This window comes from Thermobia domestica, chromosome 10 (genome assembly GCF_964235325.1).
Source record: "Thermobia domestica chromosome 10, izTheDome1.hap1.1, whole genome shotgun sequence".
Taxonomy (NCBI): Eukaryota; Metazoa; Arthropoda; class Insecta; order Zygentoma; family Lepismatidae; genus Thermobia; species Thermobia domestica.
Window position 1 is genome coordinate 232606853 of NC_137463.1, and position 27977 is coordinate 232634829.

General features: G+C 36.9%; 1 protein-coding gene across 2 annotated transcripts in view; it reads left to right on the forward strand.

Annotated features, from left to right (window-relative positions):
* Positions 1-26217, forward strand: part of LOC145663070 (uncharacterized) — a 110767-nt gene extending 84550 nt beyond the window's left edge. Inside the window, exon 4 of one of the 2 annotated variants that reach the window (XM_081729258.1) lies at positions 18982-26217. In XM_081729258.1, coding sequence (XP_081585384.1) covers positions 18982-19960 — 979 coding nt within the window. In that variant the 3' untranslated portion in view covers positions 19961-26217. The remainder of the gene's footprint in view (positions 1-18981) is intronic. The other variant, XM_081729257.1, reaches the window with a different exon arrangement.
* Positions 26218-27977: the final 1760 nt, after the last annotated feature.

A 27977-nucleotide genomic window follows, 5' to 3' on the forward strand; every position in this document is an offset into this window, starting at 1 on the left:
TCTTTCTTCAAAACGACGACGAAAGCATTCCTACCGAATGCACAAGCGTAAGATGATGGAGATGCTGATCTTTTTTCTCGCATCAGCGTAAGAAGGTGATCAATGCTAGTTGTCTTTCAAACTTCTAAACTGTTTTCTCTTCATTTTTTAGGCTTTTTAGAATCACCTCCAACTTCCCCGCCACCAACCCTCTATGAAACTAGTTTTGTTCTCTTTTGTTTTTTATTTTTTGAGCAATCTTTCTTATGCTATTCTATAATTACCTTTCTTTTTCTCTCCTTTTCGGAGAGTGGTGGAGCCCCAATACCTCTTGTGTATGTTTTATGTGTTGTATTTAGTTTTTAGTGTAGGTATAGCATATTTAAGGTCTTGACTTGTGCCCAATAGTTTTATTACTTGTGTTATATGTTGCGAAGATTAGCGGACGAATTTTTGATTCCTTTAGAGGATATTTTTAACTTAAGTGATACTGTCTATTTCGATCCCGCGGCCTGTTCGTCTCCTAAATCGACTAAATTTACACGTAATTATTTAGAGCAACTTAAAAAGAAGCTAGAATTTTCGGAATCATTTTCGGATATTTCTCCTGATTCTTTAGACGTAACTGTTCGTGGTTCTAGTTCTAACAGTATGGCTACAGGAGGAAATGATCCACCTCCGTCCATGCACGGCACGATTGTGAAACCGGAGCCTTTTTATGCCCGGTTGGGTGACGATGTAAACACGTACATCAGACGATATGAGACCATCGCTAGCATTAATTCATGGGATGGTATGAGACGAAAATTGGTGCTGGGGAGCCTACTCCGTGGCCCCGCTGAAAACTGGTTTGCTGGCATAGAAAGAAAGCCAGAATTTGCCCAAATGACTTACGACCAGTTCAAGCAAGCTTTTATAAACGCTTTTAAGGACAATTTGGTGCCACAATTATCTGAAGCTCAGATGCGAGCCCGTGATCAGAATGAATCAGAATCCGTTCTAGAGTACGTTTATGCGAAGCAGGATTTGATTTTACGCGCAGACCCGACTGCCAATGAAAAGAAACAATTACAATTTATTGTGGAAGGACTTTTACCCGATTACTTTAAAGTTGTAGTACGAAAGGAGTACAACACGGTCAGTGACCTTCTGAACGACCTAATTATCGAGGAAAGGACTAAATTGTTATTGAAGCGTAAGGAATTAGAGAAATTCTTGAAAAAGAATTCTGCTGTTTTGCAGTCGTCTTTATTTTCTCCGACTAGCATAGATGCTAATACTCAGAATAATGCTGAAGTAAGGGTTCAAAGTTCGATTACTGCTCAACCATATAATACACAGTCAGCATACTTGCAAAACCAGCAGACTCAACAGAACCAACCGGTAATCGACCCGTTGACTGACATACAGCAACAACTGTCAAAGTTGACGCTGCAGATTTCAGCCTTAGCTCCTTCAACAAATTGTGAAAGAAGCGATGATTTTCAATATAGGAAAAATCAGTTTAATCAGCCGAAAAATGTAGGTCAGGATTACCAAGGAAAACGGAACGGTAATCAAAACAACAGAAGTCAGAATAATAATGCTGATACTAATAAAAAGTCTAGCAGTGATTTTGCGTCCTCAAATAATAGTAATTCTTCGCCAGGTCAGGGTTCGACTCCGGATAGAGGCCAAATTATTTGTTATAAATGCAAATTACCGAATCATATTGCGAGATATTGTCGTATGCCTTCTTTAAACACGCAGACAGAGTAGATGGTCGGGACGAATCTACTCAAGGTTGCGTTACAGTCCCTATAGTGTCCTTTAACGAATTGCCTCATGTGTCAGCTTTAATGAACGGGAAAGACGTAGAACTGATGATTGACAGCGGCAGCCAGATCAGTTGTCTGGGGGAAAATTTGGTCCCGGAAAATGCTAAACGTTTCCGTATTAATACTAGACTTCGGGGAGTAACAGGGAAGTCTATACAAGTTTCTGAGATAGCTTTATTAAAATTTAGGATTGGTAAAAAATGGTTTACTCATGTATTCAGAGTTATTCCAAATTTTGATTATGGGCCTTTGATTGGCGCCGATTTTTTGGAAAAGCACAGGGCTGTTTTAGATTACAATAAGCAAAATTTAACTCTTTTTCGATTCGGACGCCCTCCTTCAAAAACGTTACCTCCGAGGAATTTAGAAGTCAATTTGTCAAAAGTCTTAACATCCAGGCTTGCGCAGGGATCTCGGGCTATTTTTAGAGTATTGGAAAACACGATTTTACCACCTCGCTCGCATACTCTGGTGAAACTACGCAGTTGTTGGGATATTTCGGGGAAGAAGTTATTATTGTCGCCCTCTCGCCGGGTAGAAGAAATACTGGACATTTTTATTCCATGTGCGATAGTGAATGGAGGATGCCCCGTGGTGTATGTTACGAATCCCACCATTAAGGAGATCAAACTGCGACAAGGTACACACCTTGGGGATGCTGAAGATTTTGAGGAGGTCCCAGAGGAGCCTGAGGAAAGGAGTTTTTCGTCGGTAGAAGAAAGCCTACCGTCCCCGGAGAAGATGGAGCTTTCCAGGCGACTTTGTGATCCTAGTCGTGTCGATGTCAACCCCGAGCTATCTCCAGAAGAGAAAGAAAGATTCTACAGTCTCATACGAGAATTTCCTGATGTTTGGAGTTGGTCTGAGGAGGACATAGGACTCGCACGAGGCTACCTTCATGAAATTCGTCTATCCGATCCTACACCCGTGAATAAGACGCCCTACTCAGTCCCTTATCATCTTCGTGGAATACTCAAGCAGCAGTTAGACACGATGCTTCGTCAAGGGATTCTGAGGGAAAAAATCTCGCCCTGGAACCATCCCATCTTGCTGATTAGGAAGCGTAATAATCAGTTCCGATTCGTAAGTGATCTGAGGGGTCTAAATCAGCAGTCCCATCCTTCGAACTTTGCGACACCGTCGGTGGATGACATAATCAATCGTATGGCAGGACATCTCCTTTATACCTCGAGTGATTTGACCAAAGGATTCTTCCAAATTCCGATTACAGAGGAGTCGAAAGAGTGTACAGGCTTCTCGATACCAGGCATGTCAAGTTATCAATATTGTGTCCTACCTATGGGACACATTTCTTCCGCAGCAGCGCTTAATAGACTGGTCAAATTGACGTTAGCAGGCGTTCCAAGTACAAATATTATGCATTATGTGGACGACTTCTACATTATCGCGTCATCTGTAGACGAGATGGTGCATTGGTGCAAGGTCCTTTTTGAAAAACTTAGAGAACGGGGACTAAAATTGTCTCCCGAGAAGACAAAGATCGCACATTATTCTTTGATAGTGTTGGGACATCGTTTATCAAAATTTGGAGTACAAGTGTCAGATCGAATGTTAGCCACGATTCAGAATTTCCAACGTCCACGCACGAAGAAGAATTTAAAAAGAATACTTATTATTTTTCAAGGTAGTCTCCCTGACGTTCAATAAAAGTATTCCAATGCTTCAGAAGTGTATGAATACCACGTTTAAAAAAGTCTGTTCGTTGTGACTGTAGCCACTCGTGCTCAGCAATTTTAATCTCTTCATTACTCCTGAAATGCTTGCCTCCTAACATTTCTTTGAGCAGTGCAAACACGTGAAAGTCACTAGGGGCGAGGTCTGGTGAATAAGATGAGTGTGGGAGACATTCGAGCTTCAAATCCTGGAAAGTCTCAAGTGTCAAACGGGCAGTATGCGGTCGAGCGTTGTTATGCTGTAACAATACACCTGAAGTCAGAAGTCCTCGTCGTTTACTCCGAATTGCCGGGCGAAGTTAGTTTGTGAGCAGATATGAATAAGAAGTATTGGTAACTGTTGCCCCTTCCGGTTGTTGACGAAAAAAACCCTCAAAGTTGAGATATTTGTATTTATTGATTCTCAAATTTTTAGGTTATTTTTCTTCTACCTTATGGATGGTTGTGTTTAAAAATAATTCTTTTAGATTTAGTCAAATCAGTATAAAAAGCACAATTTGGAATTTATCGAACTTTCGTGACTTATCATTGGCGTAAGATAGTTCTTTCGAAACATTTTTAAACCCAAGTAGATTCAGTGTTGGGTAAGTTACTTGTAAAAATGTAACGCGTTACAAGTTACTTTACTTTCTCTTAAAATGTAACGCGTTAGTAACGCGTTACTTGCCTCAAAAAAGTAACTGTTACTTTACTTCGAAAGTAACGCGTTACTAATGCGTTACTTTTAGGTCCGAAACTTTGAATATGTAGAATAAATCTTATTACTTCAGTTTTCCGTACTGCTATTACTACCGCTATTATTATTATTATTATTATTATTATTATTATTATTATTATTATTGCACGTTCTGAATCGATTTATGTAAATGCAAGGACAAATTTTTACTTGACAACTATATGAATATTTTAATGTAAAGTAACATTGACTAAAATGTCATACTGCGTTACTCGTAGGGATGGGCACGAGTGAATTCGAACAAGTTTTCTTTGAAACTCGATTCGACTAGAAACAGACATCTTTGAGCTCGACCCGAGAACTCGGCTTGAAAAATTTCCTCCAACTCGACTCGAATTCGGGTCGAGTTTCGAGTCGAGTCAAATCTGATGTATAGTTTCGAGTACTCTTCAAGTATCTTACATAGACACTATAATTATTATCAATGGTACTACTACTACTACTACAACTTCTTTTTCTTCTTCTTCTATTATTATTATTGTTGTTATTATTATAACAACACTGTGTATAAACATGAAAGATATTTCGGTTTATATATGATTACTAAAAAAGTAGTTGATTGCCAACCTCGGTAGCCGTGAAGTCTAGGAGTAAAGGACATTGTTCACGAGCTTCTGAATTTGGGTTGAGGGTCTAGGTTGAGTATTCGGGCTCGAGCCAAACGTTGTTGAAAGTTATAGGGCACTGGCCAAATATCTTCAAAACTGCTCGGCCCGGGTTTAGAATTGTCAACTACTCGAGCAGATCGGCTCACAGCTCATTCACAATCGACTCAAACCGAGAAGTGAGCTGAGCCAACAACTCACCCAACCGAGTCGGCTAGAGCCCTTCGCTCAGTTGAGTCGAACCGAGCAGATGGCTTATCCCAAAGAAGCCAGCTCGAGCCGATGGTTCACCCCAAGCGAGCCGGCTCGAGCCATCGGCTTAGTTAAGCCGAGCTGAGCTAAGCTTGCTACAAACAATATCTTGTAGTCTCGCTATCGAGACGAGACGAGATGTGAGCAGTGTTCCCTCTCGTGAGAAACACTAAAAGTATTCCATATTACTGCTTAGCTTACATTTCTCATGGCTTTCGCTTTCCAGTGTAATCAGCCCATGATTTCAAAACGAGTTAAAACGAGCTAGCCACTTATCAAATTCGACTCGACTCGAAACTCGATGCCAAAAACAGTGAATCGGTTCGGAACTCGACTCGAAAATATTACTTTTGACTCGACTTGGATTCGAGTCGAGTTTTAGCTTGACTCGTGCCCATCCCTATGCGTTAGAAAAAATGGTTGCTCATTATTATTCTGCTAAACTAATTATATAATAATAACAATGTTGCTATGTAAAATTAAAAATACAGAATATAGAGAAACATTACACTACAACTGACGAAATGAGAACACATGAACTGGAGGTGAATCAAAATTGCCAATAACTCTAAAATCGATACATGCTTTTTAAAGCTAGTTGTTCCAAACTCTATAATCAACGGGACTTTAGGATATGCAAACTGATCTAAAAGAACCCTAATATTACATACCATCAACATTACATCAATAAAGTAGGCCTGCTCATCAGAACACAGTTTATTCATATTATTAAACCCTTAGTGAATGTCGTTCATTATGGCACCCTAATTGTTGATAAATATTTCCCGCCGGGGCACCACTTTACTTTTAAATTCTGTTCATCAGTGGCGTACTTACGATTTTGTTTCGGTGGGGCTTTGCCTGAAAATGTGAAAATTCTGCAAGATATTTTATATACTTTACTATAGTAAGTAAGATTTTGGGGGGCTTAAGCCCGGAAGCCCCACCCCTAAATACGCCACTGCTGTTCACCATTATCTTCAGCTTTTAAGAAAAAGTATTCTTTCAAATGTTCGAACGATAAAATATTTTCGTTCTCCATCTTTATAAAAACAACACCATTCAAAGTAAAATAGACTACCAGTACCATTGCACTCGTAGTTCACTCACTGAATGTATTGATTTGGAGCTGTCAAAATCTAAGACAAAATCTTCCAGGTGCTTACAATCAGTACACGTGATTTCCCTGAGGCTGTCCTCATCTTCCAAAAGCAGCAAGTGACACAATATTTTGTTATGTAAATAAACAAATCAAATTGTATCTATGAATGTATTTGCAAGCCTACCAACGTAAAGTTCGTAAGGCGAAACGGGAAAATGCACATCGAGATTTCCCGTTTCGCCTTGCATTAAGATGAAAAGTGATAACAGGTTTTACATGCTAATTTCATTGCTAGAGGTCATAAGGCGAAACGGGAAAAGGCGAACAGTGCAGGAATTGTCGGTCACTGACATCGTTCATGCTCCATTGTTCCATTCTTAGAAATTCACTTACAGGAACGAAACATTTGTTTCCGAAAAAAAATACATATATTGTAGTGACTCATCCGAAATGTAACGCGAAAAAGTAACGCAAAGTAGGTACGTTACTTAAAAATTTGTAACGCGTTACCGTTACAGTTACTTTGGAAAAAATGTAACGCGTTACTAGGAAACGTTACTTAAAAAGTAACGCGTTACAAGTAACGCGTTACTTGCGTTACGTTACTTCCCAAGACTGAGTAGATTACAAAAAATAGAATTAGTTTGAATTTTCATAATTGATAAATTCCTTTATAAAAATCAAAATTTCAGGAATTTTATTCCTTCTGGGCTGCTCATATTTTCGAAAAACAATACAACTGGTATCATACACATTATAAGGATTATGATCCACTCTGAATTATATTGTTTGATACATAGTGTTTATCGTAATTATAGTGGCCTCGTAACTTCAGAGAATGATTAACGGTATTTTGTTATTAATTATTTCTTTTTCAATGTGCCAATCTGATTTTTTAAATATGGATTGTTTTGGAAATCACAATTTTGTGAACTTATTTTTCAGTTTTGTTTTCACATTTTTAAAGCATTGTCTTTTTAAAAATCATGTTTTTTGCGAAATTTATAAATCAGTTTCAAGTTTTACAATGGTTTAATAAATTATGAAGATAAAAATCGCAGGAAATTCTATTTTTCTGAACTTATTACATTTTTGAGACTTTTGAGACACTATTATTTGCAAAAATATCATGTTGTGTAGATCTTATATCTTATTCAACTTTTACAATCGTTTTGTAAGTCACATCAAAATATTTCGGTAATTTTGTTTTCTTGGGTTTATTGTTATATTTTTATTTTATTTATACGTATATGTGGGCATTACCGACATTTATAGCGTTAAAAAAAAAGTTCTCAATAACTACGTATGATGCTACATTTTTCTGTTCAGTTCAGTGAGTATTAGGTACCATCCCGGCATTTTCCGGCACATATATATATATATATATATATATATATATATATATATATATATATATATATATATATATATATATATATATATATACCGTATGTATCATTCAACGCTGATATTGTGGAATTTACGTTACTATTTCTATTTATATATCAAATCTACAGTAGTTTAGACACACTCTATTCCAGAATACAAACAACTCGAGAAATCTGAAACCAATTACATTGTACCGTACGTCTAAACATTTCCTTTTTTATTTGTATTTCACATATTACTGTATCTTTATAAGATGTAACGCGGATCTTATTGTACTTATTCTATTAACATTTTGAGATATTATGGATGTGGTAATTCCATATTAAAGTTTTTTGTATTGGAAGTCTATAAAATAGCTACTTGTGCGTCTTAGTGTAGTATTATACTTTATTCGAAGGGAAAATACATGCTTTGGTACACTATTTTATAGAACTTCTACAAAACAAGGTACAAGCACTCCCCTTCCCTCCGAATGGAAACAACTATATGGACACCATGCTCCCTAAATTTCTACATATATAAAAGAATATTCTCATTTCCTCCGTTAACAAATATTTTAACTAAAGAATCCCATGTTCGAAACCTATATTCGACCATGGGCGACCATAAGCAACTGATCCAATTCCCTACATATAATATTTGACTAACTATACCTTCACACGAGGTTATATAGTATATTTATCACATATAGCATATCCAGTTATTAAAACAGAGAAGGTACTTGAACATTTTTGATTAGGTCACTTACAAATGATGAGTAATGCTCAATCATGATGCCAATAGGGTTACATCAGGCTTAGACCTAAAATCTATTATAGTCAATCATAATAACACTCAAAACGTCACTGCCCAGGCGGTAATCCGCTATCAAACAAGAATATGCCACAAAGGTTAATTTAATTTTGGTTTCAAATGAAACTGCTTTTCTTACATAAGGGAAGCAAATTCACATAGAATAGGGTATCGGAAAATTTTAATAATCTCCCAGGAGTTGTTGAGTGATTTTGAAGTAACCTGGCCTGTGTGAATATTAAGTGGCATGTATGATTTAATTAAATCATATATGTCATTTACTTTCCTTACAGATGGCACTAGTTGTTAGTAAAGTCCAATATAGAGAAAATAAAAGCTAGTAGCGTGATTAAGTTTTTGCATTTGAAGCGTTAGAGTGACAAGCGAATTCCTAGTGAAATGAAGTTTGTGTATGGTGATAATTGTCCATCTTATGACATTGTTGTGAGGTGAAAGAGAAATTTTTAAACAAATCACGTGTCTCTTTTGGAGATGAGCTAAAACCTGGACGACGACACCACATTGAAAATCTGATATGGAGCACCAATGAATAACTATTAATAATTTCATGCAGTAAAGTGGACTCAGTTATGGTAGTGTGGAAATTGTTAATAAAGAATTGCATATGTGTAAAGTGCCAACACGTTGAGTTCTGCGTTTGCTGACTCCTCTTTAGAAACAATCACGGCGTGACATGTTGAATCTTTTGGAGCAAGATGAGGAGGATTTTTTGCCCGTTTAATAACTATAGACGAATGTTAGACATAAAGGAGATGAGCAAGGACTGAAAGCACTCCTGCTCACCTCCCACCCCAAAAAAGGCAAAGGTGCAAAAGTCTACCGTGGAGACTCTCCTGGGGTCATTCTTAGAGACCACCTTCAGAAAAGTAGTACTATTACTGGAATACTGCTGGTCATTTCTGAGGAAGTTACGAAATTCTGTTAAGCAAAATCGTGTGTGTTCACCAAATGGATCCGTGTCCTTGCGGACAATGCACCCGCTCATACATCCCAAGCAGCATCTGTGGAAGCTGCTACATGTAGCTCTCAAATATTGTCGAAACCGTCCTATTTTCCTGATCCGACACCAAAAGAATTTTGCCTGTTCCCACAAATTATCTAGGTCGACATTTTGACAATACAGATGACGTCATCATGGAGGTGGAACAAAGCTTTCCCATGCGATCTGCAGTGTTCTACAGTGACAGCTTTAGACAAATCAAAAACAGAGGGAGAAATGTGTAACTCTGAATGGAAACGTCTTAAGAAAGTCGATGAAGAGAAGTCTTAACAAAGGATATAAAATTCAACATTCCGTCTCAATTAGTTCATCGTGCATCTACCGTGTACCGATACCCCATAGTATCTGAAAACTAGAACACTCTTTGAGCTTTGGTTGTACGAATGTAAAAACCATAGTATATACTAAGAAATGTTTAAATGTTCATGGTATAAAAAAGAAAATTCGTACTATTATTAACATCATTCCAAATGAAGATAATCAGAATTCAAATTATTGGAATTCTAGGAATCGACTGCAAATATCTTTGGATCAGTGGAGCAGGGCTGAAGGTCTGCGGATAAAAAATTTGTATGTCGTCACACTTGAAAGTTTATTAAACAACGTTTTCAGTTATTACCAATGAAAAGACTACTCATATAGAATCCATGACTTCATATCCGGAGAGATTATAAAAGTTCGCTATACTTTTGTAGAATATATTGCATTTCTGAAAAAATTATTTTCTTAAAAACATGGGCGTCGAGTGCTGGATTTGAGAGTATCTAATGCAGACGAACCCTTGGAATAAGAAGCAAGCCAAAACTATACAGGTAACTAAGAAAACGTTTACTATATAGGCTTATACGGTAGGTGATAGCGTACAGTGGTTCAATGGTTCCCAGCTTGAAGGCAACTGAACCAATGAGTGGGACATGCGAGTTAAAAGAGTTTATAAAGGGGACGAAGAAAGAAAGATAGAAAGAAACTATGTCTAGAAATATCATATTTTAAGCACGTTCGAAGAAAATAAAGTTCATGACATTTTGATCTTGTTATATCAAATTACTGTAAAAATTCAAATTGAACTATAATCAGTATAATACTATAATTTTTCAAATATCACTGTTATTAAAAATGTAACTAACGCTCTCGCCTTTGATACAAGCGTTCCCGTGCTCGATTCCCGGTAGGAAAACTCGATTGAAAAGGTGCAACAGTTTTTTCAGGTCAGCCATACTAAGCGAGGTTTTCCTTCACACCAGGAAAATATCGGGATGGTAGCTGTACAGGTCCGAAGTCGCTTCCTTCCTCGGATAGTGTGCTCCCCAAAGAACATCATTCCTCATACGTGACGAGCTTAAGGTTATAAATATATGAAACATATACCAATTGATAGAACTCATTGAACTGAACAAAATAGTATAGGTGAGAAAATCATCATGCGTAGTTATTGAGAACTTTAGTTAAAATTTAAAAGTGATGCTTTACGAGAACCGCGTCACCTATTAAAATAAAGTTACGTACTAATTACGTGATCTGAAGTATAGCTTAATCAAGCTTTCTATTTTGATATTATCACTATGACAGATGGTTAATGAGATATAAGCCAAATTTTTAATTAACCCTGAAATTTTATTTCTTGTTTGACTATAAAATTAAGCAAAGATGAGACATATGTAAATCGGTAATGATATCACGCTGAACAAAATGAGATGTTTGAGGGTAAATTCTCATGTATAGTAACACAGAAAGAGTGATGACTAGACTGGGATTCGAACCAAGGATCTTACGCATACTGCGCCGATGCGTTGACCGCGACGCTACCCAATCCGCTTCCCAAAACAGCCATATTTTCTCACTCTCCAGAAGTCGGTGCGTCACTCAGACCACATGGATTGTACCACAGCGTAACTGCTGTATTTGGACAATCCAGTCTCCATATATTGAGAATACCTTTTGACGATTGTTAAAAAAATGAACTCATACCTACAGAGGGTCTAGCGTGTGAAAAAAATTCGGTTGTTTTCTTTCATTAATGTACATGAAATTAGAACCGTCAAGCGGTGCTCTGAATATGTGAACACTGGGTTGTCTAAGCACAGCAGCTAGGCTGTGGTACAAGCCCTGTGGTCTGATTGGAGAGCACCAACTTCAGGAGTAACAGAATTTGGCTGTTCTGGGAAGCGGACTGGGTAGCGTAGTGGTTAACACATCGGCATGATATGCCGAAGATCCTAGGTTCGAGTCTCGGTCCAGTCATTCACTTTTTCACTTTGTGTATTATTGAATTCACACCTACAGAGGATACTGTGTAAAAAAAATCAATTGTTTTCCTCCTTCCATTATTATATCATGTGTAGCGTTCGAGAATATTGAGGAAAGCTAATTTGTATGTCGTCAAGAAAATACGAGGGGCAGTCAAAAAGTTCCCGGAATTTCGTTGTAGCTATTTATTACCACAATATAGGTACATCACTTAATCGCCTTCAAAATATGCTCTTTGAGAACACACACGCTTGTTCCACCACTCCTGTTATTGCTGGAAACAACACTGAAAGTTCTGTTTTGGTATGTTCCGAAGTTCAGCCGTCGCTTTGGTTTGGATGTCTTCTACGGTGGCAAAACTGCGTGCAGAAACGAACATTCCCCTCCTCTATCAACCTCCCTATTCACCGGGTTTAGCACCAGCGGATTCGTGGCTCATCTCAAGATCAAAAAGGGCTTCAAAGGTAACCGTTTTGCCACCGTAGAAGACATCCAAACCAAAGCGACGGCTGAACTTCGGAACACACCAAAACAGAACTTTCAGCATTGTTTCCAGCAATAGCAGGAACAGAGGAACAAGTGTGTGTATTTTCAAGGAGCATATTTTGAAGGCGATTAAGTGAATATGTATCTCTATATTGTGGTAATAAATAGTTAGAACGAAATTCTGGGAACTTTTTGACTGCTTCTTGTACATCATTCGTTGCTAATCCCATACAGTTGATAGTTTTTATTCTGCTGCTATAAAATATTTATTTATGTACTATTTATGAAAAATATGCACTATTAGGAAGCAAATTGTATCTTATTGTTGTTTGATTTATCCTCGTAATGGTGATACACATACTACTTGTAACTATTCATATTACTTATGTATTTTTCTTTCAATTTATTCGAAGTAAATTGTTTTGGTGTACCTCCCTATATGGTCACCTATATTCGGGGGACATGTTGTTGAGGTAAATTCAATGATGTGACAACTTATCACCAGTCACCATCTAGGTGAATGTGCGCCATTTGACCGAGTATAATTGTCATATATTGTCGCATTAAGAAAAATAAAGAAGAAGATGTAATTGATTTTGACTTTAAAAACCAGAAGCAATTACATTAAGAATCAACGTCATAACATCTGATCATCCAGTTGGGTGTACGACATGTGGAAATTCAGTCTTCCATGGAGACTACAGTAACCAGAAATAAAAGCTGTACGAGTCAGCACCAGGAGAGTTGATAATCTAGAATCCCGATTCATTACAGCAGGAGGAAGTGTAGTATTCATTAAGAGGTAATAAATATAATTTAGAAAGCCGCAAATGGTGTCACTATTAATCCCGATAACTGAATATTTTATTGAATTTTCATCATCAGGATGATCGTAAGCTTCATGTACTACAGCCCTCGGAAATAAGACTATGAATGAAAGCTTTGAAAACTAACATAATGTGTCAAGTTAGGGTCAGATCACCCATTCATGAAGTTTAGTACTAGAAAGCATATTATTCTTATTTATGAAGAATTAGTTATTTTAGGAGTTTAACATAATTTGAGCCTGATTCGTTGCTCGTGCATTACCATTTCACATGATATTTAAGAAACATACTATTATGTGATAAACTACACATTAATGAGAGATATGATAAAACAACTTTTCTATAAAAGAAAAAAATCATTTTCGTTTCTAGGATAGGATTAAAAGGTTATCATATTACATAAGTAATAGTACATCTGTAATAGTTAGAAGAATGGAAAAATGATTAAATGATGTGAACAAGTGATGTTCATACTGATTTAAACGAAGAATCAAATGTAAATGTTACTTATCTAGCAAGAGCAAATAAATGGCCAATTCGCTGGGTCATACCAGTCCAGCACCAGGCGTTATGATATAGGGTGCTATTAGGATTCCGTGCCTACTTACGTCTGGTATGCATTGGTTTTTATCCCAGCCCGGTTGTGGTTTCTTTACTGCAGTCCTGCGAAGGGCAATTTTTCAACCGAGTAATTCGCTACTACATGTAGAACGAAACACCATTTACTTCCTGGATTAGCACGATGTTCGTAAATAATTTCTCACTGATTGAACACGTCTCGTCCATGATTGCACAACGCCTCGCATACCAGAGACCTCCTCGGCCTACAATGAGGTTTTAGTAACTATCGCAGACGCGTGGCTTGACATGCTCTAGAGGGATATCCAAGGTATTATGCTCTGTATACCTTGTTGTGACGCATCTGTTCTGGATGCCAAGATTGGACTCACATACTATTGTTTTAGTTATTGAGTTTAGTTAGGTATGTTGTTAAGTAATACATTTCCAATTTGAGACAAGAGCTAGTAATATAGAAGTATCCTAAACTGTTAACTTATTCATAAGAAAAACAAAACATTTTAAACATGAATTCTGCATTGGTTGATTTTCAAAGAATTCAATTAATATTTGTTTATTACAATATGGAATCGTGATGTTCCATATTGATCAGACGTGTTCATAACTGATTTAGTAAGTAAGTACACTTTTTAAAAATGCAATGATTTTTCATGATTCTGAATGCTTTATGAAAGAACATTGAACAAAATGAAGTTATTAAAATTGCGCCTATCGAGAGACGACCATGAGACTTGTACAGGGCACATTCTCAGTTTAAGGCAAATTCAATAATTTAAAATATGCAAAACTTCCATGAGTAGAGAGAAGCGGTAGCATTCTCATATCTCAAAGTTTACACTGAGATAAACGTAGTTTGTCTTGATGGGCGAGTTTCACGTCGGATCCTGGTATGATGTGATGTGCTTTTCATTGTCACTTTTTATATGCTGGTTCAAATCCACTTTCACTCGCGTGATATCCAAAATCAACTGATACGTAATCTAGCCTTGTAGATTATTTTTGAAATGTTTTTCAGTTGGGATTTGCTTCATCTTTCATAGTTTAAAATAAAATCTTTTTTCTTAAATTTAAATACCCTGATTTAAAGTACAGTCATACACAGAATTTTTCATATTTGAAATATATAATTAACATTAGTTAACACACCATTAACCTCTGAGCTTTTTGTTAACCTCTGGCGGCCCTTCTCTTCACATAGAGAGGTAAGCGTAATTATTTCATACTTCGACTTGCTAACTCTTCTTGAGCTTGAATTTTTATTGTCCAGCAATACTATGTGAAAATTGCAGTGTTATTGGTGCACATTATTTCGTTATATTTATAGAATCCTGAAGAAATATATGAACACGTCGTTATCAACTAGAAATTCGCATTCAGCGTACGTTGTTTCGGTATTTCCTGCTTTCTAGATATAAGTCTGATAAATTATTATAAAAAATAAATCTACATTATATGTTCCTCTAGCGATCGAACTCGGGACTAGACGAGGTAACTATAAGGTTACTTAATTCTATGTAAAAAAAAGGTGAAGTTATACTCCTATCTGGAATATGCGAACTGAGCCACGTGAATGCTATGAAGATAGAGGTCTATGCGCACTCAGCCTCGACATATACAGCAATAGGACCACGCTCTGGTACCTATTTTACAGACGATAGATGAACCTCATTGAAATAAGGGTGGAACGAGAATCTGGGCTGTCTGATTGGTAGTAGGATTCTTACTGACTAACTTTATTTTTAAACTCATTTATATTTTCAACGCTGTTATATAATATCACAGTGTCTTACTCGTAGTGTAAGTAGCTCCTCTGTCACCTTCATTAAAGCCGCCATTGAAACAAAAATAACTCCTCCAATTAGGGATTAGATATATAATAGGATTTCAAATTGAAATGATTTGTTCGTGAAATTCTTTTTCATTAGTGAATTAAACTATGAATAATTCTTAACGATTTGTGAATATTTTGAATGATATAATTTTAACAGAGGAAAAAAAAATGCTAAATACTAACTCATCTATCAATATTGTAGCTTGTTGTTTACAAACACAACAGCTGTGCTTAAGTAAAAAGTGTTATAATTCTGAGGACGGTACTGTATGATTCATTCTATGTTCCCTCATCTCTTGTGTCGCTCCTTCGTGGCTAAGCGGTTAGCGTACGCGCCTTTGGCGTGGGAAACCCGGGTTCGATTCCCGGCGGGAGCTCATGTGGTTCGGATTCCACGTTAATCAGTAGGCCCACGTCTCTTATAGCTTAGCTGCTGAAAGGGACGCTAAACTAAAATCAACTCAACTCAACTCTCTTGGGTCGCTGCACATAAAATTTGTATATGTAAACTTCATCTTAGTTCTATAACAACTATGAGTCAAAAAACAAAATAAAAAATTTCAGAACAAAGCATCCTCCAAGAATTTACAAACTCATTTCTCAAGTGTTTATTCGTCACCACATATTATGACATCTTCCGAGCTCGATTTCTTTGGCTTTACATGACTATATATTTTGAATTCAGTACGTAGAAATTTAACTATGAGCACGAAAGCACAGAATTAAAAGGCTCTCCTAATTGCGTGAATAATGTGTATCTTGAACTCGTAACACATTGCAACTCTTGAAATATTAGAACGCATAAAGTACAGAAGGGATTTAAATCTTAAATTGTAGGAATCCCTCAAAACATTAAAGAAAAAAATAATACTTTTTATTTATTTTGAAAATGATATTTTATTAGGAATCAAATTTAGTAATAATAATTTCATTGTACACAAATCAAGAGTAGATATTTCTTTAAAATGTGTAAATGTTAAACTAGTCTACTACTAACGTTAAAAAGAAACCTTCATGAAGATTATTTGTTAAAAGGTAGATAGTTTATATTTTTTGGTCATAATTTTAATATAAGATTATTTTTTAACACAGTATTTTCAGTTATCACAGTTTACGAGAACTATTTGTTTTAATACATTAAAACTAATATTATTATATTTGAAAAATTGTTTATAGTTAAACACTATTGAGACTTATATGGAAACAATTTTAGTTACAAAAGTTCTCCTATCCAAAGCTTCAAACTTTTATTTGTGAAATTATTTTTAATGTAAAACTTTCAGTTATTACACTTAAAAACATAAAATTTTATTCAGAAAATAATTTTTCATTGCTACACTTTGATATTTGTACATGAATTGTGATTATTTGTATGGAAAAGTTGAACATCATTTATGCGATAAGACAAATGTGAATACATGCAAAGTTAAAGTTTATATATTCAAAAAGTTAAGAGTGATCCCTTGCTAGTCTAATGACTAGTGCGCCCGATTTCGATGTACGATGACCCGGGTTTGATTCCTGGTATGAGGGCCTTTAAGAAGAGTTGAACACCATTACAGTGGTTCGGATTCCATCTTCGTCTCGTGTAGCTCTAATGCTGAAAGGAACGCTAAACTTTAATCCAGCCAATCGATCTCTAACCCAGGCGCATTTTTTTCATTCTATGGGTTTCATACGATCACCAAATAATATGACTAATAATATGTGCACTGGCACAGTATACACTTTTACATAATCTTAATAACTTCGGAACGAGTTGACCAGTTTTAATTGAGTTTTCCTTTGAAGTGGAGAAAACGTGATTAAGCATACAGATTATATATTATTTGTTTTTCAATTGATCAATTCGTCCAGCAGTTACGTATCCTGCGTAACGAAATCATTCCATGAGCATTAAAACTCTATTGACGATTAAAATTGTATTGAAATACTTTCGACCACATCCTCGAGATTTGTTTGGCACAGTCATAATAATTTCGAATTTCTTCCCCAAGGTGACAATGACAATTTGCAATGGCTATAGTGGTGCAGGCATTTTGCGTTCTATAGTTTCGTGCTAGTCGGTGTGTTGTGAATGTTCAGCGTGAGTTTCGTGCAAAATTTCTTAAAGAACTACCATCAAAGAATATCGAAATAGTATCAAGTCAAGGCTACAGGGTGCAGGAAAGTCGTCTGAGGCAGACATCAAGAGAGTTCGACGCTACCCTCAAAAGTCTACAGTGAAGCCTAATCAATAACTTCAAATGTTTCGAACAACTGTATGGCTCGCAGTGCGTAAACGTTTACGGATGTCCGTGAACTGCAAGAGCGCACTTCTGCTGCAGTGCAAACTGTTGATGGAAACATGCTGAAACGGATCTGGGAGGAATTGAATTACTGAATCAATGTATGCAGAGTTAAAAAAAAAAAAAAAAAGGTTCAGATTGAGCATTAGCGAGTTGCTGTAATACAGTTTTTTTTACCTCTAGAACTTGCATTTTTACTGGAGACTATCTCCAAATACAATAACAATATTTAGAAATAACAACGCTTGCTTTTTCTGTTAGTGTGCAGTGCTTCCACACACAACGATAATGATAAAAGTAAGTGAATATATATTTGTGCAGTTATACAATCAGCAAATAGGTAATGTAGTTTTTCTGAAATTATTTTGATAGATATATAGAGAAACCTTGTAGATATTTTTTTAAAGAAAATAAGACATCAAATATGATAATATACCATATTTCAAATTACCTGAATTTAAAATGTATTACAATGAAAGTTCTGTTGATAATATACTGTAGAATTCCTTCATTTGTTATTTATTGTGATGTTTTGGAAATTGTTTATAAGAGTAGCTGAATAGAAGAAAATTAAAATATATTATTTCACATTGCTGTAATGTTCCTAATCTTGAAAATTCTGACATGTAGCTTTTAAAAATTTCTCTGTAATAATTCAAACTATATGTAATATCTATATTGAAATAGTGTTTTTTTAAAAATATTGTCAGAATGTGAAGTAGCTAACCAGAATGTGAAATATGGATGTTTGCACCAGCAAATTTTTCAGTTTTTTCCTAAATGATGTTAAATGCAAGACTAAAGAAATCACCAATCTTCAGCAGTAGTTCAGTAGAGTAACTTGAATATACGTACTTAAACAAAACTTAAAAATTAGGGTAGGTTATTTTATTTCAATATAGTTGTCTTAAAAATTCTTTCCCTTTTCATGATATCAAATAATATGGTTGAATAATTTAAACATCCTTCCTTAGTGTTGCGTGATGCAGCTTTTTTCCCTTTAGCTTAAATTATATTGTTAACTTTTTCTTTCGTTCTTTCCAGCTGGCAAGAATTTACGTACAATGTTTGGCATCTTATTAGTGTAAATGGAAAAAAAAAGTTCGGTTATTTTTCTGAATTTTTTATGTTCTATACATCATCTTTAGATAAGTCATTTTTGTATAAATTAGGTAAAATGATGAAATTCTGATTATTTTAAGGACAATGTGGAAAAATGTTTCATAATGAACATATTTTTCGCTTAATATTCTAATGAGACAGATTTATATAATGATTCTTTTGGAAATTCATTTTTTAAAATATATTCACTCCCCTTTTCTTTCTTGTTTTGTAGGCAGTGCAGTACGATCACAGGTGATAGTTCTACTTCGGAAAATAAAGAAGAGAGTGTGGATGATAACGGTACAAAATTGAAGACAGCGAAAGAAAGCTCTAATCTTGTGTGCCTTTCAAATAATATTGTGAACTCAAATAATGAAGCTATATTTAAATGTGGAATGTGTTCCGGTGTTTTTAAAAGTAAGTCAGGTGTACGGAAACATATTAAGAGAGTACACAGTTCTAAAAAAGTAGAAGATATTTATGTTTCTGAACTTAATGGAGTAGATACAGTCACGTGTGCTATTTGTGGAAAAACGACAGATTCTCTTTTGGAACACATAAAAGAACATGTTGAAAGTAACAACTGCTATTGTTCCTTGTGTGATAAACTATTTCAGAATGCAAGAGCTTGTCAGATGCATCAAACTATTGCGCATCAAAATTCTATAGATTCTCCGTATGTATGTCTTACGTGTGGAAAATCATTTCGTGGATTAGGCCCTTTTCATATGCATAAGAAGATGCATTTATCAGCTGGTCCCAGGAAACATATGTGTGAAATGTGCGGTAAAATATTCGCGAAAAGATATAAGCTAGAGATTCATATTAGAAGTCACACGGGCGAAAAGATTTATGCGTGTGATATTTGTGGCCTAAAGCTTGCAACACGATCTGCTTTCAAGTACCATTACCGTATTCATACTGGCGAGAAGCCGTACGATTGTGAGTTTTGCGGGAAATCTTTTACGCGAAAAGATATTTTGGTACAACATATTAGAACTCATACTGGAGAGAAACCTCATACATGTGATATTTGTCATAAGTCATTTAGTCAAAAAACTCCTTTGTCAATCCATATGCGCACCCACACAGGAGAAAGGCCTTATTCCTGTACTATATGCAATAAAGCATTTTTGTGTGGAGCGAGTCTCAGCATTCACATGAAAACACATGGCAATGCTCAGCATTGTCATGTGCAAAAGAACGTCTAGGTATCCTTTAATTTGATACAGGAATACAGATTGAATATATTGTTGAATTGGAAATCCGAATTTATATTTTTAAATTTCATTGCCATGGGAAAACTGAACAGAGTTCCCTGGTTGAAATTTCGTAACTGAAAGATTCCGGATTTGAGTTCCGTAATTGGCCTCGCTCATAGACCAAAAGCTTTTTTGTCCATACATGATCACAAGTTCAAACCCTACTGGGAATACGACAGTTTAGGGAGGAGTTCAAGAGTGACTCAAATCCCACTGTGTGTTTTAAGTCTCGACTTAAATAACATCAGTGCAGATAATAACTAAGGACGTAACGGAAAGTCAACGAAACCCATATACTTAAAGATCTCTAAATTTCAGCTATTTCTGAATATATACCTAGGTAAAGAAAAAGTGCTGACTGATTGATCAACGCCCAGGCCAAACCGCCTAAGCTACGAGAGGCGTTCTGTATTTATTTACATTTTATTTATTTATTTATTTATTTACACTTATAAGAACCTTTATCTCTCGGCAGATACATCCACTTTCTCATCAGTCTCCATTAAGAACTACACATTTGCGCCACCGATGTGGCAACTTCTATATGATGTCTTCGAATCACTTTTTCGGAGTCTGTCGCACGCACGTCCGGACAACGTCTTGCAGTTTCTGGAAGTCGGCGAAATAATGTCCACGCAGCAGTTTCTTTAATGCCCTGAATAGGTGGTAAATCAGAAGGGGCCAAGTCAGGAGAACAAGATGGGTGTGGCAGCACGTAGAACCCCAGCTCATTAATGGCAGTCGGGGTTGCCCGACTCGTGTGGGGACGAGCGTTGTTGTGTTGCAGGAGCACACCTTTCGCCCATATTCCTGGCCATTTCCTCTGAATTACAGGGCGCAAACTCCAAAGCGTTGTCACGTATGACTCGCTGATAATGGTAGTCCCAGGTTCAGCCAATCAATGAGGATGATTCCATCCTTGTCCCAGAGGACTGTGGCCATGCGTTTGCCTACGAAGGGCTGTGCACAGAACTTCTTTGGCGTGGGGCTGCCTTTATGCTTCCACTGCATTAATTGGGCTTTGGTCTCTGGCTCATGGTACTGCAGCCAATTCTCGTCGCCAGTAACAAGTTCGGACATGATGCCTTCTGGATCCTTCTGTAGCGTTGCAGATCACTGCTCACGTCCTTGCGCTGTTATCTTTGTGCTGCATTCAGGGATTTGGGAACCCACCTGGCAAACCCTTACCCATCTTAAGATGTTTGTGCACTATGCTGTGCAGAGTGGTTCTGGCAAGTCCTGTGGCCGCCTCCAGTTCCATGAACGTGATGCACCTGTTATCCTGAATAAACCTCTAAACTCTTGAAATGTTTACTGGTGTTGTCACAGTCGCTTTCTTTCCAGAATTGATTCTCTTCTCCGTTGATGTGCGGCCAATTCGCCGTCATACCCAGTTGCATACAGTTTTGCGTGACGGAGCGCACTCTCCACACACTGCTACAAACCGCCTGTGAATTTAAGCAGTCTGTACACTCTCTTTTCACAGAAACCACGCTGTTTCTGTGTTTCCCATCGAAGGCGTAGAATGGTATCCCGGTCATCCTATCCACGTGGAGCTTATCGTTGTCCTGTAACAGAAGGACCCCTTTGCGATTCAGAAGTGCTGGCTCCAGAGTTTTGAGTTTTTCTCGAACATGGCTCAATTGCTGACAGTACACAATTGCGTTGATGCCCTAACCAGCTGGTAGCAGTTCCCGATGCACGATTGCGCAAGCAGTCCACTAAACAGAAAGGAGGACCTTCTTCTGGTACAATGCTGGTTTCGGCTGTTTTGGAAGCGGTTCATGAGATGCTAACCAATGATGACGACGCCGTAAAGCTTCGTAAAGGACCTACTTCTCATCACATGTCAACACCCAACATGTCATCACATGTCAGCACCCAACAACAAAGAAACACAGGTGTCTGCTTGCGTTCCCTTCCGACCCGGAGTCAAATCATGTGGGACCAATCGACCCAACTTGTAGTGCTTCCCAAGTTAATGGAGGTGCTACCGAATGGTTTCTTCACTCACACTGAATTGTAGTCCAGTTCCTCATATGTCTGGTTACTGTTCGCCTGCTGCCTGAAGATCTTAATTTGTACATGTGTTGGTCTTCCGGCTCGTGATGCGTCTTTGAGTGTTTCGTCACCGTCCTTAAACTTGTTAAACCACCGTTGCACTGTCCGCGTAGTCACGATACCCTTACCAAAAGCCTGGCATATCTTCCGCCCCGATGTAGCGGCGTTTGATCCCAGTTTGAACTTGTACAGCATATACGCTCTGTGGAGGTCGCATGTTTACTCTGTTCTTACGCAAGTTCACGGTGCACAACTGCCACAACAAGGTAGTATGTTGGGTGTTTGTAGCTGGTGCATTTGTGCTATTTATTTAGTAACTTAAGAAGTGATGAAACGAAGTTTTTTAAAATTATTTTCGTATGTCGATAGCTTCCGTTGATGAGTTGTTAGAGAAAATAAAAGGACGTATTTTACCCACTTAAGACATGCCATTTCATCGACTAAAAGACTTGCCGTAGCTCTGAGATAAATAGTTGGTTAATTTCGAAAATGTTTGATTTTCATATTTACATATTTGTATCCAATTGTAACTTGGTTTTGGAAATATATATCCCAAGTAATACAATTTCAAATTTAATTTTAAAAAGCAAGATCTAAATCACATTCTCCAAAGTATTACTAATACAAGATTAAACTAAATGCTATAATATAATTTTTTAATTATTACTTAATTTATGCAAAGAATAAATGCAACACAAAACACGCATTGCGCCTCATCAAAAGAAAATTATCTGTTTTTCTCACTGTTGCTCAAATTCTTAAAATTGGAATTCAATGTGGTGCAAACTTCCCTCCAAGCAGCTGTTGATTCGTACTTGAACTTGTATGGATCCAAAGATTTGTCCCACAGTATGGGCCTTTCCTCCACCAAACTAATTAATATTTCTATATCTTCTAGCCAAAAGCAACTCCTTATAGCACCTTACAATAAACTAGCAAACAGAACTTTATCAGGCGCACGTCGTCTAGACTGCAGAGAACCATAAGCGACAAGAGTAATCAACACGTCTTGAAGGGCGCCGTGATGTTTACGGCGGGTGCAAGCGGTGAAACGCCGTGGCCGGATTATCTGAAAAGCCTCGTATATACTAATGGTAATCAAACAATCACGACGCCATGCCGGGAGCGGAACGCGACGAAAGCCACATAATCTGCAAGCGGCCTAAGTGTTGAGTCTTCACTCGACCAGATATTCTTCACCAGATATTCTACACTCAGCACATGTGGACGCATACTTACCTATTCTCATGCAACATTAAAATGTGTATATCTGGTCAATATTAGGAAGAATGTCCCTCTGTTTAGACAAATAAACAAAAAACCTGAAAAGTAAAAATACTTTTGTCGACAGTTGTTTAAACATCTTGATATTTTACCATTACAAACTTTATATCATTTACAGTGTATATAGAACAGAACTCTGAAGATTTTCTGTTAAATAAACTTGAATAAAATTATAAAGCGGATATAAGAGGTTATTCCCATATTATTGTATGTAGAGATAGTATATACTTAAAAAGTGCCCACGCGCAGTATACGCGGATAATAGATTTTATATTATGGAACATTAAAATGCAACATCAAGAAGGAGGCGTGAGATAGACCCCCACATCCATTTGCGGAATGTGTAGACGATGGAAAGAAAGTAAAACTGATTACCAGTGCAGATATGCAACCAGGGGTGCGAATTACCGGGGATGTGAGGGATTTCCCTCTCAAGCAGATTTTAACATAAATCTCTCCCTTCGAAAAAAAAAAAAAAAAAACAAAACAAAAAAAAAAAAAACTAAAGCACCTTGCCGGGAAGCTTATTCCTGCTCCCCAAGTCATGTTTAGGGATAAAAGGTTGAGTTTGTTGTCAAATTTCATTATTTATTTAATTATTGTTGCTAAGCGTATTGATTTAATTAATTCTTTGTTTTTTACTGTTATCAGTTAACCATATTTGTTGAAGGGCAGTCTCATTTGGGATTATTGCACCTTCAGGATCTCTGTGTCCTGTCGGGTCTCAGTTCATTGAACTTTCCCAATTCAATGTAATTCGCGCAATGTATGTAATGCATCACGTGTGTTTGCCACGCCCTCTGAAAACTCTGGAGACAGACAAGAAAACCTACAGTTCAGTGATGGCCAAGCGTTGGTGTGAGTATCTACATGGTAAAACAATGCCTTGCCGAATACTATAACAATTCAAGCAGATTTCTAACTTTGATCGCGAAAGAATTGTGACTGCAGATTATTCTTTCGAGTTATTAGTGCACATAATGGCAAATTGCAACTATAATGGTCCAATTTGGAATCGATTGTTCCAGAAAGATAATAGAAACGATGTGCAGGATATCAACAGCCGCGTCACACCACGTAACGAGAGTACATATTTCGCATGCACGTGAATATGATGGACCGGACACCACATTCCGAGCATTGGTGTACGAATTTAGATTGCTATGTAGCGACCAGTATCCCTACGATTAGTTTGACGTCATCTAGTGGACACTGGACGGCACTTATTGCTGTGGTTCTCTTTTAGTACTGCGCGTCATAGGTGTATTCAGCTGGAATACGAAGACGCAAGTAGAGCCGAATGCCATTTCTGTTTGTAGAATCATGATTACAACGTATGAGTATGATGTTACCGTGGCAACAGGCTGAACGACAAAATTATTCGTCATCGCCACATTGACCCTGCACTGGACCTTATGGAATAGTGTAACATTGAATTCCGTGTCTGATCGCATCTAGCACGCATTGATGGGTCTTTGACCTTCCAACAATACATTGATGAAGGGTTGTGGTTCCTCTACTGTATGTCATGTATGGAGCCACTTTCCAACGAGATAACGCGTGACCGGATGTAGCACGTCACGTTCTACAGGGTGGTCCGAAAGTGATCGCACCCCTAGTTGGTGTTTTCTGACGGTTTTAGGTTTTACCCACATTTGTTTGGTAATATTGCTTGGCATTGTCTGGCAACATTGCTATCCATGTTCATTTGTTTTCTGCTTGGTAATAGTAATTTGCAGTGAAGTTTGCAGAGCTGGACAATGCTTTCTGGGGTTTCATAAACCAACAAGTAAGAAACACTCAATATCACACAACGCAGGAATTACGAGCAGCTGTGGAACACGCCATCATCCTCGTGACTCCGGAGTATCTCCGCAAAACATCTGCGAGAACTTGGCGCAGAATTCAGCTGTGTTACGACATAGATGGTGATCATACCGATGTTATGACTCTTAAGACTTCAAGGTAACTGTGTACAGACATTCTACAATAACTAACAGTATAGTGTTGAAACTAAAGGGGGGGGGGGTTGCCCGTTTCCGGACCACCCTCTACACTTTCAGTATAGCATTTTTTCCTGAATACTACAATTAAATACGTTTGATCTATGATTTCACAACGTCTCGCACACCAGTGACCACCTCCAACTATAGATAATGAACTTTGATAACATATCGCAGATGGATGGCTTGTCATACTCCAGAAGGACATCCAAATCCTCATCCTCTCTACGCCTCGCTGTTTCACGGTTTTTATTGACGTCCATTTTGGACCCCCACTCTGCTGACGCAGGACGTTCTGCTAGTATGTTGCAGCGTCAAATTACAGTGATACATTTCATACCAATACCTTATCTGTCTACCGCATTCGATGCTATTCCTATTCTCTTCTTAGTATTGCATTTTAAATGTCAGTAGTGTATTTATAATGTTACATGTTGTAATAGAACATACAAAAAGTATTATTAAATGTAAGATACTATTTGAAAAGTATATTCTGGTAACTTGTTTTTATAGTGTTCATGAGTTTTGCAATTTTGAGTGCAGTAAAATATGATGGTCCTTGTATTTTGATAAATCCAATATGATCTAAGGATGCAATAAAAATTGAGCTCTATTAACCCATTTTTCTTCTTAAGGTAGCAATATAATATGTTCCATTTATTTTCATAGTTCAGGTAAAATAATACTTGATTTCTGATATGACAAAGAAAACAAATAAATAAGCAACTAAATTTATTTATTTACTATTAATTAGAATTTGAAGAGCAGAAACGTTCGGGAAATGATTCTATAAACAATATGTACAATTAATAAAGAAGTATAAATATACCAGAGAAAAAAATCACTGTTTTAAACGGACCTAATACTGGATAACCTCCTGGAATTTGTTTAGAAATAACTCCGCGATGTGTTACAGATAGTTTAGTAAGCGATGTGACTGCATTCGCTCATCAATAAATTTCGTGGTTCCAGCACAGTAATTTTTTTTTTTTTTAACCTGTTGTTTCAGATATTCCAGAGATGTTTAATTGGATTTAAATCTGGAAGCTTTGCATACCAAACTAAGTGCAGTATAATGATCTTCCTCAAATCATGTCCAAACGCTTTGAGGCTTGTGAACATGTCAGTTTTCACTTGGAGATATAGGGATTTCAATTCCATATTCATAATGAAGTTAAAGAAATCACAACACATGGTTCCAGAGAATATCTTGGTAAATATGCTAACTCATGTGCATATTCACCTGCTAAGTCATGATGCAAAACACTTCCAGATCATCACAGAACCTTCAATTTGAACCACACAATGTCGGTAAAATACATCATTGAGCTTCCGGTGTAGCATTCTATGCCTTGGTCCATTAGAATACAGACGAAAATACGACTAATCGAACTACACTTTCTTCGAACTGAACTTCGAACACGTTACTTTTTCTGCTACTGTCCAATTTTATGATCTTGAGACGGTTGAAAATGTGGAGCTTTGAACGTGGCAAGCGATAAATGGTTTCTTTAGTGGTAGTAGACTTCAAATGTTCAATGCATGAACTTCCCTTTGTAATGTTCTTTCGGAAATTGGTTAGAATTTACCTGCATTCACGAACTGCATGGACTCTGTCACATTTGAGAACGACTATGCATAAAAATCATCGGCAGATCTTCTGTTTTAGGATCTTTTCGTGATCACAGTTTTCATACCGTGTTAGACCATTCCTAATAGGCACGTTGGATAGTCCACTTCCATACACCAACAAATCCAGCAGCTTCCTTTATCTCTGTCTCTGGGCACGTCAAACGTAACGGTTCCTTTTTCCCCATTGTGTCTCAAAAGAATGAATTGTGAACAATCAACCAATCTGGACATTTATTGTGAAGCTGTTACCGGCAAGTAATGAACATCAAAAGCCGTAAAGCATTACGATGAGAGTGATTTAGAACTGAATGCCAATAAAAGCACACAAAGATATAGAGATTGTTTGAATGTACTATCTTCTCTGGTATATGACACTATTCCGAATTCGGAAAATGAGTCGGAATGCAGCCTGAAAAAATCAGTTAAGGGAAAATTAGTAACAAAATGTAATGGTCGATTTGATGGTAACCTTATCAGCACATTCCTCGAAAAGTTTGAGGCTGATTGTAGGTTGATCGGAATTACGAGGAATTATTAGAGTCGCACTTTTAAGTAATTTTGAAATGATTTTACACTAGCCAACGATGATCTACAATTTCGCAACCGAAAGTATAACCCACATATTGACAAAAGCCTTACAGATTTTGTACTATCAGCTTATAATGATTTAAAAGTGCTTAATACACATCTCCCCGATTCTTGAATAATAGCTTCAATTAGAATTATGTTGCCGTTCAACAGATTGTTATCTTCACAGTGCCTCAATCTCAAGCATTTTATGCTTATTGTGCAAAATTTTGAGAACAATATACACAGGACCGGATTTAAAATTTTGAGGGGCGGCAATTTAAAAAAAATATTTTAAAAAACTATAAAACTATTGAAAATACATATTTCATCAACGAGTCAATAAAATAAACGAAAGCCATTTTTTAAATGGCCGTTACTATGATAATATTGTAGCAGATTAGTCGTAGCAAATACTG